Raw genomic sequence first — 18,367 nt, 5'->3', positions numbered from 1 at the left:
CCCTGGCTGCTCACCTGTTGCTGCTCCAGTAGGGTTGAAGATCATCCATGGGAGTGCTTTGCATCTGGAATCTGTCTGTCCCACTTGTTCTTTCTTTTACCTTGACATTGAGCATCTCACAGCCGGTAAGGTATTCACTTGTCTTTCATTTACTTTTTACTGATTTCTTCTTACATCCTAATCCTGGCATTATTGCTCTCTTCCTGGCCAGCAACTCAAACTCCTACAACTACACTCCACAACTGACACTAGGTATGTCTCCTTTTTCAATTGTTCATTGTGTTGCACAGTGAAGATTTGTAGTACCCATCATGCCTACTGCTCTGACACTATTCAAAGCAAATACTGCCCTCTCAGACAGTACATGTTTCTTTATTTGTCTGTCATGTGCTGATGCCAAATTTTCAAACAGATTGGTTACAATCTTTCGATGCTTGCGCTGTTGCTGTGCAAGGCAATCTGGTCATCATGACTCCCAATATGCACTTCATTCCAGAATTTCATCACTTCGACGCAGAAATCTTACAAGCCTGCACAGATGGTTGCTTTGGCGTCATTGACTGCTTCCAGTGGCCTCAGGCTTATGACAATACATTTTGCCATGCCGCTTGCATACCTCAAAAGGAGGCTTTTCCATCTCCTCACCCACTTCATTGGGCCTGGTTCACCCCTACCTGGAATGACCTTGAGTCCATTCCTGGGAATTTGTTTCCTGTGGGCACACTGGTGTTGGATAAGGTTGATGGATTGCAAACCCCTTTCAAACTGGCAGAACAACAACTCTGTGAGTATAGACAGGCTCAGCCAGACAGAGGCCAAGTTATATATGGCCGCCTTTTGTCCCTCTGCCACACTGTTGCACACTTGAAGTCGCACCCCCTCACTTTTTGTGATCTTCTCATTTTTGTCACCAATGCTCAGCATCTCTTTCTTGATATATACTCTTACATCGACAGGGTACTTATAGCTCAACCTCTCACTACTTCAGGCCTTTGTCATGTTGTTTGGGGTGATTGGATGGGCGCTTTTGTACAGAGTAGCGATGTCTGCAAGAAGTTATTCTGCACTGGTATCCCCATTTGGTATGTTCGCACAAGTGCATACATTCCCCTGAACATGAAGGTCATTGAACCTGTTTTACTCACCCATCTGGATCACATCATCATTGGCATGTACACAGAGGGCAGCAAAGTTCACCCATTCAAAGTGATATACTGCAGCCCTGGTGGTCATCATCATCATGTCCACGTTCACTGCCTATATGCAGGTACAACACACCTAGACCCCAAGGCAGACAACCCTCAACCATCGTCCAGCTCAAATTCCGGTCCTAAAGTATCTAGTCATGGCAAGGTGCCATCTTGACAGAAGAGTAAGCCAAAACACCAGCCATGTAAGCACCTCTTTCTTTTGTGCACATTGGATACTCACTATTTTAGACTCCATTGAAGCTCGCCCTGCATGTCCTGCTCAGTCAGGCGAATCCAGGGACAAGTGGCAGGACCCTGACACTCCTTACCTTCTGCTGCCAAACCTGCATTGGGAAGCAGCAATGAAAATTGCAATTAAGGACCAGTCACATATTCACACGCCCTACATTATTGATCAGGGGTATAGATTCCTTGAGCCTGCTCTTCTTATTGGCCCCAAACTGCCTGAATGTCTGCAAACATATCTTGCCAATTGGCTTGCATCTCGTGCACTGTGGGTAGGCCATGTCAACCACAATCCTCCATGCACTTATCCCACTCCTCAACTCTGGTGCGACTTCCTTGGTAGTGTGCCTTCTGCCCAGCCACAATCCCATAAGGCTGACAGAAAGGGTCTTATGGCCACCAAGAAGTGGAAGCAGGTGATGTGGGAGTTGTTTGGTGATGATTTTCTAGAATCTCAGGGTGATGTATTTTTGCCAGATGGAGTTGTTGAGTTTCAGGGTGAAGAAATCTCTGTCAGTAGTCTTACTAATCCTTCTGCACTTCTAGCCCAGAAGGTCACATGGGAGCTGTTTGAACTTGGCTTTCAATATGAGTTGTGGGATCTTGATCGTCACTTGGCACAGAGAGAATGGAAGGATGATCCAGCTGGTCATGAGCAACTCCTCCATGGCGTCTTCCTGGGTGATGCTGGTCTAGTGATGTGGTCAGAGCCATTTCTGTCAGAACATTACAGGTTGTGGGATAATACCCTGAAGGGCTGTCTTCCTTACATGGAGAATTTCCGCCAACTGCTTTGCGATTGGGATGGTGTGCCACCTCTTCTTATGACCCTGCTGACATCAGACAACTTCACAGATACAAAGTCTTGGGAAGTCAAGTGTGTGGCTATGGCATTTTATGTCCAGACATTTTTTGATCATTTTGGCAGGCCTCCCATTGTACCCCATTCACTTTCCATGCAATCATGATTCCATAGTTGTCCTGGCATATTTTCTGTTGTTTGTTCTTGTTACCTTACAATGAAATTGATGCTGTTGTGTTCCTTCTAGTAGTGCGTTCCATTATTCAGCTGTGTATCATTACCATCAGTGGACTACAATATTACTCCAGCATTATGATCTGTATGATTTATTTTCTTGTTTCTAGATTTATGGCTTCGTGAGATCAAGATATGTAATTAAAATTCACTGCATGCTTGTTTCAGACATTGAGCCAGAGACTCATCATAATGGCGGGGTGGTGAGTTCACTTCGTGTTCTATGCTATGACAACAAGGATCATTCTTTCTTTTGGAACAACTTAGTATAACCATGTGAGGATCCAAATAATGAATGATTTCACTATCACACATAAGTTACGTGATTCCTCAGCCCAATGTGATTGTTTTGATTTTCCACTAGTGATCTTACTTCATCCATCAACCTCCACCACCACTGGTTACTATAATCAAACTTCCCCAGACTGTGCGTCTGTGGGCTGAGTTTCCCTGGTTGACTTCATGTCACAGTTTCCTGCCTTGTTGACTTCATGTCTTGAGGTATTGCACAATGGCAGTCTGCCGTCCTAAACCTTGACATTGTAAGGCAACAACCCACCATTCATCACCTCCATTGATGCATCAGCCAACTACTAGCATTTGCGAACCTCAGATGCTCAATAGATGGAAATGTCCCCATGAGACAACAAAACTCAACCTCTATCTTCCTGGCCCACCACCTATCTTAGTTCTGCCAGGATGACAACATCTAGCACAGCAAAGGCTATGTCATTCATCATCCATATGTAGGATGGAACCCAGACAGATGGATGATGGACCTGTGTTTCCCTTCAGCGACTCAATACATTTTTCCAATGACACTGGTCCCCATCATCTCACCAGCTCCCAGAAAAGGGCTAATCAATGGCACAGATGGTCTGAAGATGTAATTCCGCACATGATAGTGCCCTATCTATCATACATTCAAGAGACTGTATCGCTATGTCATGCCAACATGCCAGCAATACGTCATCAGACTGATGGAGAGTGCAGAACTGGGTGCAAAACTTGTAGCATCAAAGTTGCATGCGTGTTTTTTGATGGTATGTCATCATTTTTTTCTCTTCTAACTTAAATTTAATGTACATTACAGCTTTCAAGGAAATCACCATCATCGCCTGCCCTTGTTCGCCTACCCTGCTTCAGCTTCTTCATTGTGGGTTTTTTCCATGCATGCCTGTGGCACCCTCCCTGGCGGTTGACTTACGACTTCTTGAGTTCGTCTGCCTTCTTTTTCTTCATCAGTCCCACAACAAAACAGTGTGGTGTGATGCGCTGGAGACATTTCTGGACAGAATGCAATATAAGTTGAGGCTGAAGGTAAAAAAATTCTGATCTCATCATTGCATATCCATGCTAAACCTTCCTACAGAATAGCTTATGGCATCACTTCAGCAATGCATTCCACTAGTACCAGGTCTTGATTGTATTGGCTCAGGACCACATCTCTATGCTCGTCATTGGTTCCCAGCAAGATGGTGCTTGCATGGACCAACCTAGTGATTATCTCCGCTCACGGTGCCCACTCTGTTTTGGAGGGAATGATTGGCAACACGAAGCAAGAGATTCTCTTCCTATGTGCATTATTTCTTACTATGCTACCACATCAATTAATCATTTGTAGGCCAGATGTTATTGTTTGCATTGACATGTGCTTTACACAGAAACACTCTGCAAATCCTCACGGTGCTACTGGCAGTGATCCTCCTAACCCGACACCATCTTTCTTTCTACTGACAGACAATGTGAAAGCAATGGAAGATTTTGTTGAAAGGTGTCATGGAGACAGATGGCAAGCAAGGACCTCAAGGGCAGAACCTGATGAAGATAGCTATGAGGAGGGCATGTGCATACCAGTATCTGTCTTGAACAGATGTGGTGACTCCTTCATTGCTGCAGACGAAAAGTGGGAGAAGGCAAGTACTCGTTTCTTTACCAATACTGGCCTCATGGCACTGGTTTGTAGACATGACTGTGTCCTATGGATTGTGAACCTGACATCTGCAGGAGAAAAGCAACATTATGCACTTGCTCTCTTGGACTGATTGTTCAAACATATACCTACTCAGATGACCATCGGGCTTTTGTATGATATCAGATGCCAGCTCAAACGGAGCTGTAACAAGTGGAATTTCTTAGATGATTCTACTCTATCTCACATTGCATTTGCTGTTGCTGTGTTCCATGTGTATGGTCACCAGTGGGTGTGTCAGATCATCTACCACCCTAGGAAGCAAGAGGGATTCAGCTTGTCTGATGGTGAAGGATGCGAACAATTATGGAGTTTCCTCAAGCCTCTCATCTCTTCCCTGCATGTTTCAGGGGTATGTATGCTCTTTTTAAATCAGTCTATTAATCTCACTCTTCCGCGAAGTCTAATCAGCAATGTTTCATTTTCAATATTTAAATTCATCACTTAGACTCGAAATCTTTGCAAGGATTTGGACACTGGCTCCATTGGCATTGGATCCACTGTCAATTTGGGAGGAATGATGCACTGGACTGTTTACATGCATTGGAGTTGGACGAGAATATGCTCCATGTAGAGTGGAAGGCCCAGGTTGATCACCAGATGCGACCCACACCACATATGTAAATATCTAAGTGTGCCTACTGCTTAACTGAATGTCATGTAGGACAATCTAGAAATAAGGCAGCGGGGGTGATCACCATTATCCTAGCACTAGAGAAGACACTACAAACTCAGGAGGCCTCCATATGCGAACTTGAGATGCAACTCCATGTTGTCCATGTCCCTAATATTGGGGAAGTCAATCTGCAGCTTGTAGATGCTCAGTCCTGGTATAAAAAAACCGCTGACACTCTCTGATGTCATCGAGCAGCACTTGGAATGGAAGACAAGGTCAACCTGGAGAAGATGAAGAAGGATATATACCTTACAGTTCACTTGAATGCCCACGCAATCAAAACTCACATACATGATCGCCTTCATCAGTGAAAGTTTGAATTGGAGAGACTTGAGAGATCATACAGAGCCACAGTCAATGGTGTGTTGATAGTTTTATTACACTGATACATCTCATAATTTTACAGCTGAGCGTAAACTTCATGCAAATACACAACACTCAATCAAACGCCAAGAGCCTGGCATCCTCAAATTAATTACTACCTACAATGGTTTGTGCTCGCAACTATGGTCTCTTATTCAACAGCGGCGAGCACCCCCTTCTGCTGTTCCCCCTCATATCATCCCATGTGATGGCATCTTTCAGCTCAATGTTGATGATGACATCTGGCAAGATGTTGGGCTAGATGATGACCCTCTGAACCCTCCAGCATGGCTATCAGATGACAAGGTCAGGAATGGTATCTGGTTGCAACTTGAAGTTGACCGGTGCAATGAGGAGGAGGCTCGACTGATGCAGGAGAGGGCCATCCTTCAAGAATGGATGTTAGCGGAGTGGGACAGTACACAAACTGCCTTGAATAAAGCAGGTGCATCAGTGTGCAAATGTTATGAACAGTATCTAATTATTTCACAGTTGCAGATCCAGTGATGTCTTTCCACCTTGGGTCTCATGCAGATGAACTTCTCAACATCTGCATCATCTGGAAAAAAAAGGTTCAGTGTATTCCATGCACATGGCCTATGATTGCGAGTTGGGGACCCTCAGACAAGGCTTTGGTTCAAGCTGCTTTTAGTCAGGCATGATCATCATTTCAGGATGAGGATGATGACGACAAGAGTTTGGAAGAAGATAGAGAGGGTGATGGAGAGAGTGACCTGGAGTATGGCAAAATTGAAGATGAGGAACTGATAAATGCTATTGAGGAGATTGCATTGGCAGATGAATATAGGTATGACCAGAATAAGGAGCTCATGGATGACCTGGATGACTTGGATGACATTGATAATGACTTCATGCCTTCTTCCCCTATAAAATTGTTACACAAGCGGCACAACATGTAGAATGCAGTGAATTTTTAATACAATATTTTCTGTCACATCCCATTTGTTAATAAGATATTCATTAACTCATGTGTGCATATGACAGACAGAAAGAACTCACATACCATTTTGTGCAATTCATCAATTTTTTCTTGGCAAGGGTACTGGACTGACATCATAGATTTTGTACCATACAGCATTCCAATCATCATCAATTTTTTCTTGGTGGGGGGACTGAACTGTCATCATAGATTTGTACCATACAGCATTCCAATCATTCTTGGTGGGGGTACTGGACTGTCATCATAAATTTGTACTGTACAGCATTCCAATCATCATCAATTTTTCTTGGCAGGGGTACTGATTGACATAGGAAGGGGGGGCTCTGTAATAAGGGGCACTTTGCACAATTCATCAATTTTTTCTTGGTGGGGGTACTGGACCAACATCATAGATTCATACTGTACAGCATTCCAATCATTCTTGGCAAGAGTACTGGACTGGGAACGGGTTTGCATGGGAATGCTATGGACTTGTGTGGAAAATGTATAGTACCAAGGTAAACCACATACTTGCTCTTCGGGAAAAATCAAACGTGGTGTCTGGGACCATCATCATAGATTCATACTGTACAGCATTCCAATCATCATTGATTTTCTTGGCGGAGGTACTGGACTGACATAGGGAGGGGGGGTCATCTGGGACAGTGAAAATGTGTGAAATAAGGGGCATTTTGCACAATTCATCAATTTTTTCTTGGTGGGTGTACTGGACTGACATGATAGATTTGTACCATACAGCATTCCAATCATCATCTATTTTTTCTTGGTGGGGATACTGGACTGACATAGGGAGGGGGGGAGATCTGGGAAAGTGAAAAGGTGTTTAATAAGGGGGTGGGGTGGGTTATCTTGTCTCTGTAACTCAGTGTATGTCACACTATCTCATACGGTCTCATAGGTTTGTACTGTACAGCATTCTGATCATCTTCTTGGCAGGGGTACTGGACTGACATCATAGATTCGTACCATACAGCATTCTGATCATGTTATTGCAGGTCTGCCCTATATTACATATGGTCCGCCCTACATGACATATGGTCCACCCCATTTAGTCTATACTGGTGTTGCAGTCCACCCTACATAGGCTATATTGTCTTTGTGGTCTGCCCTACATAACATGTGGTCCGCCCTACATGACATATGGTCCTCCCAGATTAGTCTATGATGGTGTTGTGGTCTGCCCTATCTGATATATGGTCTGCCTTAGTTAGTCTATACTGTCTAATATCCTTACTGGACACTCACTTGGCGAATACTCTGCTCTTGCCTCCATGGCTGATGTCCTCCATATATCCACTCTTGTCAATGTTGTTTTCTACCATAGGATCATGACTAAAGATACTACTGGTAAACCTGGCATCCAGGTGAAGGTAGCTAGGAAGGACGAAATTGCCTAGGCAAAGGTAAGGCAGAGGTCAAATGTACCATGATTCAGTACTTCTGGTAGGGGTCCGACAAAGGTACATTATTTACAGCACTTAGACATGTAACAACTATACCACACTATTACATGCCAATGGACAGGACATGGGTGGACATAGGGTACAGACCAGTGTTAAGGTTGTACTCAAGGCTAAATGGATCCAAAGGGCTTCGGCCTCACCTCGTGTGCTGTGCCCCTTACTTGAGTATTGCCCCTTATTTCAGGAAGGCAAGACTAACACATCCAGAGGGTTGGATGGGTAGTGTAGCGGATCCAGATGACTTCCAGATGCAGGATAAGTATTGTAAGGCTAATCCAGATGAGTCCAGACTAGAAACTAGTGGTAATGGCTGTCATAGACAGAGGTGGATGTGGATAGACTATAGGAATCAATCCTAAGTCTTGGAGGGTGACAAGAGTAGCAGTACTCAGGTCCAGAGGACAGGAATGAGCAGAACTAAGTTGATATTCAAACTGAAGTGTTACAGAGATTTACAGGAGGTTATATACTATAGGTATCTAACAGAATGATCAATCAGCAGGGTCCGAGGCTATGTACGAAGCATATGGATAGTCTATTGGTAAGTAGAAATGGATCACAAATAATGAAATGGAAATGAAGCATAGGTAACAGATCAGGGAGCGGGATGGATATACAGATAACCAAAATACCGGAGTTAGGGGATTACCAAAAGGAGATGAGCGCTGGTTGTGGATTCGGATGAATTGTGGACCGGACCAGATGAGTGGACAGATTGGATGACAAGATGTTGGAGGGGGATAAGATGTGGATCAGATCTGAGATCCAGATATGCGGATATGACAACCAGTCAAAGAGGCTCGGTTGAGTGACAGATAAGGAAGGTAGGTCCAGGTATGCCGGTAACACATAGACAACTATGGTAATGCAATCATACAAGCCTAGCGCAGGCTTGATTGTCACAGTGTATCCTTTGTATTGTCAGTGTGAAGAGATTGGTTGAATTATAGTAGAACTAAACAGATACGACCACAAATACTACCAGACTTCAGAATGTACAGGTGTCTTCCTAGCAAGACACTAAATTGAGCAATGTACAATTGCATTCACAAATTCAGCCATTATATGATTCTATATGGTAGATATAACACAAACATTCATTGTAGTCTAATGCTATTCACCATCAGAATCAACAGAAAATTACTGCAAAAATCGAAAATTTAGGTGGTTTGTGACCCCAGACACTCCTATATATTTGGGGAAATCCATTAGATATGTGGTCCAAAATACCCTGTGGTATGTGCCATGACATGGTCCCAATGGTCTATGGTCCATGTGCAGCACATCCTCTTTTGGTCCACAAAAACAATAGGGAAGGACCATGGAACATTGGGGAGACCAGTGAAAACATACCTCTTAGGTACAAACCTCTATAGACAACAATCAACCTAAGAGGTATCTAAAATGGGGTGACCAAAGTGCTTTTATCAAGAACCTTTTTCCCAAACAATGCATGCCCAAGGGTTCCAACAACATTCCATGGAAGTAAGCGCCACACTACCTTCTGGTTTTTCATAGTACTGATGGTGTATTAGAAATGCTGAAAATCACCTGAAGGATGAAGGCATCTTCAGCCCTGATAAACTGGCCTGGCAGGACTGCCCTAACCTGGATGCATTCGCTCATCATCTGGAGGGCCAGTTTGGCAGGTTTGTTAATGCTGTTGCAGAGATTTGTGGTGAAGCCTTAGAATCTGGTGCTCCATGTCAGTGTTTGACAACCAAATACAGCATGAATGTACTTGGTGGCCACCAAGCAAATTGAAAACCAGACCTTACATTGATAGATCAGAATATGAGTGCTGACTAGAGATGTGTTCAAAGTTTTGGTGAAATGAAGTCAAAGAAGAACACTGCTGCCAGCTTGAATGAGCTTTGCGATCAAATCAGTGGTATGAAGTCACTGATAGTTGTTGATGAGAAACTTAGACATAATTTTGCAGTCAAAAGCGCCATTCTCTTTGGATCCCAGGACAACAGAAACTTTGTTATCACACTAGGTTTCACTAAGTATAACATGATTGTCTATAGGTACATATGAGTTCATGTTAAAGTGTGTATTAGTCCAATGAATTGAATGGATCTTTGTATAGGTACAATCATGGCAGTTTGATGCATTCAGCAGCAATCTCCATCACCCATCCCATTGGTTGAACATGTTTTGCCCATGTGGCATATTGTCTTGCATACTGTCATCCCCACTGGCTGGGATATGATATTAGCACCCAGCTGGCACCGTGCTGTGGTCTTCAGTTAATGGCTATGCAATGTATACCAGGAGACAAGACAAATGTATTACCCAAGTCTTGCTGATTAAACTATGCCATGGACACTCAAATACATCTCACAGATAGTCTATTTGGTCGCAGATTGAATGTTTGCCAGGTCCATCATGTGGAAACCAAGGAATCATTCATTGTTAAGGATACCTGGCACAACGTGCATTGAAAGATGACAGAAGGTCAGATCCTACATGTCATTGCTGGGATCACACATATTCCAGAACTCATGGAAGAATACGTAGTGTTGCTGCCCCATTTTTCTTGTACAAGCACAGCTTGTACACTTGCTTTGATAGCATCTGAAGCCCACAGTCATGAACCAGGGCACCATTTTCATGCTCTCATTCATGTCAGGCTGTTGATGAAAGCACATTCTATTCAGGTGATTTCACAGTTCCAGAGCAGGGCAGGGTTAGCAAAAGCCCTAAGAGATTGCATCATTGGTGAGTTCAGATGCTGATTCAATGAATCATCTCTCTAACTTATCCTTGAAGCACATAGAGAAGTGTTTCAGACCTTCAAGGTATTGCACCATGACATCCACATTGGTAATTTATACATCAAAACCAAAACTGGTAATGATGCTGGAGGTGAACTTGGAGATTGGGATTTTGCAGACTGTCAAGATCTACACATAGTACAACAACGTCTCCAACCTCTCAACTGTGCATTCCCCAAAATGGCTGAGCCCATCATCCCTGCCTCCAGCCCTATGTCCACAGTCTCCAGCTTGACATCAATGCCCTCTTCTCCCAAACCATTCCAGCTACACAAGACCCTTTGCCCACAGCTGTCAAGGGTGCTGGCACAGGCACCATCATGGCAAACACTCACCACAGATAATGAATCAGATCCTGATGCCCAACAGATGTCAACATCTGATCCTTGGGACCAATTCAGGTCTTAGGCTGGCGCTGCTAACCCAAACATTGATCTAGCAGAATGGATAGTGAGTAGAGTCCCACCCAAGTTTCATATAACTTTAAGAATTGAGTCTTTCCAAGGAAATGCCATCTGCATCTCAGTTTGTTTGATGTATGCAGCTGCCATTGAATGATTTTGCCCTCATGAAGTCCATGATGATCTTAAATCATTCTTCTATGTGATTGTGATCATCATGGTTGCCTTCCATGAGGCCAGCAAGCAAAAGTCTGCTGAGAAATTGGAGGAGACGATACTGGCAGATCATTGGTGGAACCAGCAGCACTGGAGATCATCTGCAGAGTGGAAGGTTACCACCATGAAGCAGGATGCTCTATGGAAATCATGCATAGCACCTCACATAGGTCCTTATTTTGATTGTTTCAAACCTGTGGTGGACAAAATGCATAAGGCATTATTTATCAGTATGATACAAATGCACAATCTTAATGCAGTGAGGAATATACTGTTTCTTGCTGTTGGGTGTAAGCTAACTTTGAATGCCTTCCTTAGATATTGGACAGTGGCATCACCTATGAGGAGATGATCAGGTTTCTTCTTGAAATGGTCAAGATAGTGCAATGAGAAGAGGAACACTCAGATAGAGGCACCCTAGCCATAATGGAGGTTGCCTCCTCCTCACCATGGGAGGAATCACATGCCAGCTTGTTCTCCCTCCTGGAAGCAGAGGTCAGTGATGACATTGACCCAAGGAGCATTCCGGAAGATAAGCTAGCCCTCTAACCCACTGATGCAGCATCATACACACCCACCAAAGTGTTAAAGATCTCCTCAGTGCTGAACACTGTGGCAGCAACAAGTGAGCTTCCTGAGGGTGATGTCCAGCCAGAACCCATAAATGAACCTCCTAGTAGAGCTATCATCAAGAAAACTTCTCATGCTCACCCCACTGCAACCATTTCCACTGGCATCCTGCCTACCAAGGAGAGCACCATCACTGATCCTGTTGCCAATTCCGCTTCCAATATTGTGGCCAGTTCCTCTAAACACAAGGCTCCCAAGGATGTCAATAACCACACAAGGAAGAAGTCTTGTGCCAGTGAGAAGAACTCACTTGCTGATGAAGGTGGGAAGAAGTCCATCACTAGCAACCAGGTCAAGAAGTCCCACACCAGTGATGGCACCAAGAAAAAGTCCATTGTCATTAGTGCAGCTGGGAAGAAGTCTGGCACTTCACATCCTCATTGCAATGATGATGAAGATTATGTCCTGGTTAAGGCATCAATATCTGGGAAGAGAAAGAACTGAACAGATAATCTATGACATCAGTTTGAATTCCTTTTAAAAGTATCATCAACTGTTATCAGTCTGAACCTCTTGGACACACACTAGGCTGTGCAGAGGATATCTTTATACTATGTTGTTGTATGATACTTATCCCTTCATCTATTTAAGCTGATGAATATCTCACTGATACACATCATCCTCATCCCCATCACCAGTGCCCATTATTTACCATTGAGAATTTGGACTTAAAGTTAGTTTTTGGCTGTTGGTTCAGAGCATGTGATCTCCCATTTCTTCCTTGGTGGTTTTCATTTAGCATCTTGCCTTGTCAAACTGGTCAGATTATCCTGGAGCAAGGTATACATCAATCTCTTCATAAATTTTGGTATCTCACATTGTCACTGGCACTTTCAAGTTTCCCTAACTCCAAGATTGCACATATACAAGAATATGCACTGCTCTGCTTAGTATGTGGCCACGCACCAGATGCCTTTCAGATCAAATGTTTGATAAGATATACCATGCAATAATGTTGTGCTATTTCCCACACTCACCTGTTACCACCATGGCCCCACTACATGATCTTGAAAGCCATATGTGCCCCACATGCGGAAGATGTGACTTCAAAACTTCCAAGGGCCTCCTTTCTCATATGGGACAGGCAACAGGGTGCCAATGGTATCATAAAGGAAAGCTAAGGGATCTTGGGAATCCAGGTATGTTTGAACACACTGTGATCCCAGATGCTCTGGTTGAGGAGGGGGAGGACATGAACATGGATGAAGGGGATAGAGGCATTAATGAATGGGATCCTGAAGATGCTCAGGAAGCATGGAACCAAGAGTTATTTGACCTCATAGCTATGCAGCCTCCCACAGATTGTGCTCCTGCAAGATTGGAATCACCAGAGGTGGAAGAGCCCATTCAAGGTTCATCAAGGAGGGTTCTAAATGTTGATGAAGATCACTGAGTAGTGGTAAAGCACCCAACTGCTGGTGCTATTATGAGGGAGGACAAAACCTTTGTTGAGAGCTGGCATCAGCACATCCTTGGGGACCAGCTTCAATTTGAAGGCAATGGCAATGTTGATATGGAGGGTATTGCTTTCCCAAAATACTTACCCTTTGTGTTAAGAACCATGTTGCTCAAAGGAGAGAGAGACTGACTCAGAGGGGCTTGGCCTCAGCTTGTACGCTGTGCCCCTTACCCGAGTATGTGCCCTTCATTTCGTATGAGGTCCGATGATGGTCCGACGAAGTCCAGAGGACTTCTGGAGGCTGGCTACTCTGCTGGAGAGTGCTAGAGGACTTCCGGAGGAGCGCAGGAAACGTCTGGAGGAGTGCAGGAGAGTTCCGGAGGAACACAGGAAGTGCTCAGGAGAGTTCCCACTGCAAGGTAATACTTCTACAGGAAACAGGATGGAGGGATAGGAGGTCTGAAGGTCCAGAGGACAGGAGGACAGGAGGACAGGAGGACAGGATGTCCGGAGGTACAGAGAGCAGGATGTCTGAAGGACAGGAGGATAGGATGTCCGAGGGTTAGGAGGACAGAATGTCCGAAGGACAGGACATCTGGAGGTCCAGAAGGAATAGGGGCTACATTGGATGAAGTCCGATGTAGAAACAAACAGAGGTGGACTACCCTAAGGTAGAGTTGGAGAGACAGGGATTGGACCTAAGTCCAGAAAGAGGGTAAGTGCCAGAAAGGCGGAGCTCCGGCCTAGGGAATCAATCCCTAGGCCTGATGGGTAGGACAGACTTAGCTGGACCAAAGTCCAAGAGAGGATTGGGCAAGTCTAAGTTGATATTCAAACTGAGGAACTACAGGAGTATCTACAGGGGTTATATACTGAACAATATCTGAGGGGATCAGTAAGCAAAGGAGCAAGGCTATGTACGAGCATGTGGAAACACATTAGTAAGTAAGTCGGAACATAAGTAAATGAACTCAGAGATGAGGACTCGTACAAGGATCAATAAGCAAGACAGAACAAGAGGTAACCGAAAGCCGGAAGGCAGAGAATGCCTAAATGGGGATAGGTGCAGGATATCAGACAGAGGGTGGAAATAGGTCTGGAGTTAATATCCGGAGGTCCGGAGATCTGGGGATCTGGAAGACAAGGTGGATACAGGACTGGAATACAAGAAGGTGGATATAGTCTGGAATCTGAGACGAGGTGAAGTCTGGATGTCTTGCTGGATGGAGTATGCATAAGGTGGACAGGATAGGGTTGTATGGATCAGGCTAGCAGCGAGGATCCGGAGGTCTGGAGCTCAGGGGTAAATCAGGAGCGTAGTCGATCCTGCTGAGGTATGGAGCACAGTGGAAGGGGATCTGGGAATGAGCTGGATATGAAGTGGGGTCCAGATGTAGGCTCGGAAGGCGTGGGAATATGATGGAACATGGGTCCGGATTGTGGGATATGACACTTTGCTTCTGAGGTTGAGTGGAGGATAGCCCAGTGAGCAACCAAAGAAGGCGTTGGACATAAGTCCCCTGACTACCTGCTGTCCACTCCAGGGGTGAGTAATATGTGCCTTTACTTATCATGCTCACAGCTTAATTCCAAACAGGTTGTTGAGAACCTCAGCTTATCATTTCACAACTCACATACTATGCATCAAATCATTAATACTATTCCATCACATTCGCTTTGGCACACCGCCTACCTGTCCTTTCCAGACAATCCAGAGGAACAACACATGGTCCAGTATAGGGGCCCACTAGAAGCCATATGCACTTTACTGGGGAATCCTGCTCATGCAGAGACCATCATCTACAAGCCTTGCAAGGTTTTCTCTGATGAAAGCAAGGAAAATCGGATTTATAGTGAGATGTGGATGGGAAAGTGGTGGCATGCACTCCAGGTAAGCTGATATGAATTCAATCTACATACAACAACAGCAACTCACCTATTTCTAGGAACAATTACCAGAAGGCTCAGTGGTCACACTAGTGATCATAGCGACTGATAAAACCCAGCTAACCAAATTCTCTGGTAGCAAATCAGCCTACCCCATGTACCTCACTCTTGGCAACATCCCTAGAGCCATTAGGTGTAAGCCTTCCCAACAGGCATGTATCCTAGTAGGTTACCTCTCCATGGACAAGATATCAAACTCTAAACTCTCCAAGAAGGAGAAAATGTCCAGAATACAGTGTTTATTCCATGACTCTATGTGTACAATCCTGGAACATTTAAAGGAGGCTGGGCATACTAGGATGGACATGGTTTGTGGAGATGGAAAGGTCCAGAGGATACACCCTATTCTTGCCTGTTACATGGCTGACTATCTGGAACAGTGTTTGGTCACCTGTGTGAAGTATGGGACTTGTCCCAAATGTCAGAGCCCAGTGTCAGAGCTTGGTTCCAATACACCTGGAGAACTGCACACTCAAGCATGGACCATGGGAGTGATCAAGGATGCCAAAGCCAAATCTCACAACCTCCATAAATTTCACTCACTCTGTCAATCCAAGGGGGTTTCTGGTATGGTGCAGCATCCATTCTGGGAAGGATTTCCCTATTTCAACATTCATCTCTCCATGACCCCTAATGTCCTTCACCAGCTCTATCAGGGAATATTCAAACACATGGTTGCCTGGTGCGATTACTTCCTGCATCCCTCAGAATTAGATGCTAGGATCAAAGTGCTGCCACCCTGCTTTGGGGTTCTTCATTTCCAGAATGGATGGAGTGAGCTCTCCCAGATCTCTGATAGAGAGAGAAAAGAGATGGCACACATCTTACTGGGATGCTTAGTGGGAAAGGTTCTTAGAAGGGTCATACTTGCCTACCACTCCCTACTAGACTTCATCTATTTAGCCCAGTACCCCACCCATGATGATCACACCCTAGGCTATCTCCAAGATGCTTTGGATGTATCTCACAAACACAAGGCGGTGCTTATTGAGCTGGGTGTAAGGGACCACTTCAATATTCCCAAAATACACAGCCTCACTCACTATATCAACTCTATTCACATGTTTGGTGCTATGGACAATTACAATACCGAGGCTTTTGAGTGCCTCCATATCAATTTTGCCAAGAATGCCTGGAGGACTACCAATAAAAGGGATGAGCTCCCACAAATGGCTTCCTGGCTGGATAGGTATGAGAATGTGTCATCTTTCCAGCTATACTTGGATAGTCTAGGCAAAACACCTAACCCATGTGAAACTAATCCCTGGCCTCACATATCCATATCAAAAAGGCCCCATCATTATGGTCAATCACTTCAAGATATCATGGAGTCTCCTTGCTGCCCTGGACTGATACAGGACATAAAAAATTATCTTAATCAGTTGCAGAGAAGGGCTATAGGTGAAGGTTTGGGATATAATAGATTGGAGATGATGCAGCTTCCATTTGAAAAGCTTGATGTATACCATGGTTTTAAGTTTGTTTTGGAGGAACTGGGGGAGGATGCAGTGGATGACTGTGGACCAAATGACTGGGTAAGAGCATGCCCAAAGACTAGAGGCCCCCATGGTTAGGAACAGTTTGATACTGTTGTGGTGATGAAGACTGATGAGTGCGAAGGCACAGGCCTTCAAGGTAAGTTGATTTTGTTTACTTTTCTTGTTAAAATCTGATTATAGAATCCAGGTACAAGAATTGATAGACTACATTTATTGTTCAAGCTACCCCAACAGGTCTATGGTGCTTTTGCCTCCCCAGAGTACTGGCCTACAGAACCCCTGGCCTATATCCAATGGTATACTCCACTTAAACCTGCACCAGAGAAAGACCACCTTATGTATCAGGTGAAAAAGATGCCTCTAAGGAACAGTAACATGGCTCCAGCAGATATCATTCCTATCAGTAGCATATGTCAGACATGTCAGCTTATTCCTTATTTTGGTGCCAGAGGTGTCCCTGAAGAATGGAGATCAGAAAATGTACTAGATAGCTGTGATTGTTTCTTGTTAAATAACTGGTCCACCAAGTATGCATACCAAACACTGTATTAGGGTTGTAATCTCATATGAAAAAAATTTGATCATCACAAGGCGCCTTTGGAAAAATGAGTTCAATAATAGTGTTAAGGTTGCATGCTCAAGGGGGTCAGATCACAAGGGCTTGGCCTCAGCTCATATGCTGTGCCCCTTTCCCAAGCATGTGCCCTTAATTTCTGGGGGCTAGAACAGTTGTCCAGAGTTTCCAGGATTTGACTAGGGTGGACAACAGACATCCGGATCTGAAATGTGAGATAAATCTGATGGACATCCAGATGTTACTTGGACAAGCGGATAAGACTAATCTGGACGAAGTCCGGACTAGAAGCTAACAGAGGATAGACTACCCTAAGGTAGAGCTGGAGATGTAGTCTAGGATACAATCCTAAGACTCAGAATATGACAAGAGACTTGGCTTGAGTCCAGGGGACACAGGAATGAGCAGGAACTGAGATGATGTTCAAACTGAAGTATTTCTGAGAGTTACAGAAGGTTTATATACTGTAGGTATCATATAGGAATCAGTCAGCAAACACAAAGGCTATGTATGAAGCATATGCAAAGTCTATTAGTAAGTAGGATGGATCACCCATAATGCATATTGGAAATGAAATGTATGTAACAGATCAATAATCAGAAGGGAACCATAGTTAACTGGAGTCCAGGGACAGGGGAAGTCTAAATGGGGTTGGTGCTGATATAGGGTTTGGATTCCAGAAGGAAGATAAAGATAGATCAGATCATTGGAGATCCAGATCTCAGATCCAGATATCTGGAGAAGTGGATTTAGAGTTGAGAGTCCAGAATGGCATATGACAAATAGCTACTATATTTATTAAAGTGGTTAAAGCCATGGATGAAATGAGTGTTGCTATAGAGTTCTTTATAGAGCTATATTAGCCCCAAAAGCCGTTATAGTTGGGCCTTTTTGGACCCCTATCTATATAGCCCTCTAGTGCAGAACAGTTTTTCCTGATATGCCATAAACTATCCTACTTCAAGTCTGCTGGTTGGGAGGAGGGATGGATTGAGACCACAGAAAGTCTGGTGC

General features: G+C 44.2%; 5 protein-coding genes across 5 annotated transcripts; all 5 read left to right on the top strand.

The window, feature by feature from the left end:
- Positions 1-311: 311 nt before the first annotated feature.
- Positions 312-2,404, top strand: BJ212DRAFT_1482862 (uncharacterized protein; the record flags this gene model as incomplete). Its single annotated transcript, XM_041340507.1, has 5 exons — positions 312-360; positions 413-1,335; positions 1,378-1,393; positions 1,440-2,313; positions 2,365-2,404. 5 exons carry the CDS (start codon positions 312-314, stop codon positions 2,402-2,404), a joined length of 1,902 nt encoding a protein of 633 aa, XP_041190817.1.
- Positions 2,405-3,922: 1,518 nt separating this feature from the next.
- Positions 3,923-6,403, top strand: BJ212DRAFT_1482861 (uncharacterized protein; the record flags this gene model as incomplete). Its single annotated transcript, XM_041340506.1, has 6 exons — positions 3,923-4,050; positions 4,097-4,430; positions 5,435-5,480; positions 5,527-5,928; positions 5,976-6,055; positions 6,158-6,403. 6 exons carry the CDS (start codon positions 3,923-3,925, stop codon positions 6,401-6,403), a joined length of 1,236 nt encoding a protein of 411 aa, XP_041190816.1.
- Positions 6,404-9,360: 2,957 nt separating this feature from the next.
- BJ212DRAFT_1301280 (uncharacterized protein) lies at positions 9,361-12,378 on the top strand (the record flags this gene model as incomplete). Its single annotated transcript, XM_041333108.1, has 10 exons — positions 9,361-9,392; positions 9,443-9,612; positions 9,938-9,959; positions 10,276-10,345; positions 10,571-10,631; positions 10,683-11,088; positions 11,127-11,137; positions 11,262-11,474; positions 11,565-11,594; positions 11,867-12,378. The coding sequence occupies 10 exons, from the start codon at positions 9,361-9,363 to the stop codon at positions 12,376-12,378; spliced, it is 1,527 nt and encodes a 508-aa protein (XP_041190815.1).
- Positions 12,379-12,922: 544 nt separating this feature from the next.
- On the top strand, positions 12,923-13,327 carry BJ212DRAFT_1482859 (uncharacterized protein; the record flags this gene model as incomplete). Its single annotated transcript, XM_041340505.1, has 1 exon — positions 12,923-13,327. One exon carries the CDS (start codon positions 12,923-12,925, stop codon positions 13,325-13,327), a length of 405 nt encoding a protein of 134 aa, XP_041190814.1.
- Positions 13,328-14,258: 931 nt separating this feature from the next.
- Positions 14,259-16,854, top strand: BJ212DRAFT_1448021 (uncharacterized protein; the record flags this gene model as incomplete). Its single annotated transcript, XM_041338481.1, has 6 exons — positions 14,259-14,274; positions 14,824-14,879; positions 14,931-15,224; positions 15,280-15,915; positions 16,045-16,481; positions 16,509-16,854. 6 exons carry the CDS (start codon positions 14,259-14,261, stop codon positions 16,852-16,854), a joined length of 1,785 nt encoding a protein of 594 aa, XP_041190813.1.
- Positions 16,855-18,367: the final 1,513 nt, after the last annotated feature.

This window comes from Suillus subaureus, assembly GCF_016647635.1.
Source record: "Suillus subaureus strain MN1 chromosome Unknown BJ212scaffold_25, whole genome shotgun sequence".
Taxonomy (NCBI): Eukaryota; Fungi; Basidiomycota; class Agaricomycetes; order Boletales; family Suillaceae; genus Suillus; species Suillus subaureus.
The sequence above is the reverse complement of the archived record's forward strand: the minus strand, read 5'-3'. Positions and strand labels throughout refer to the sequence as shown.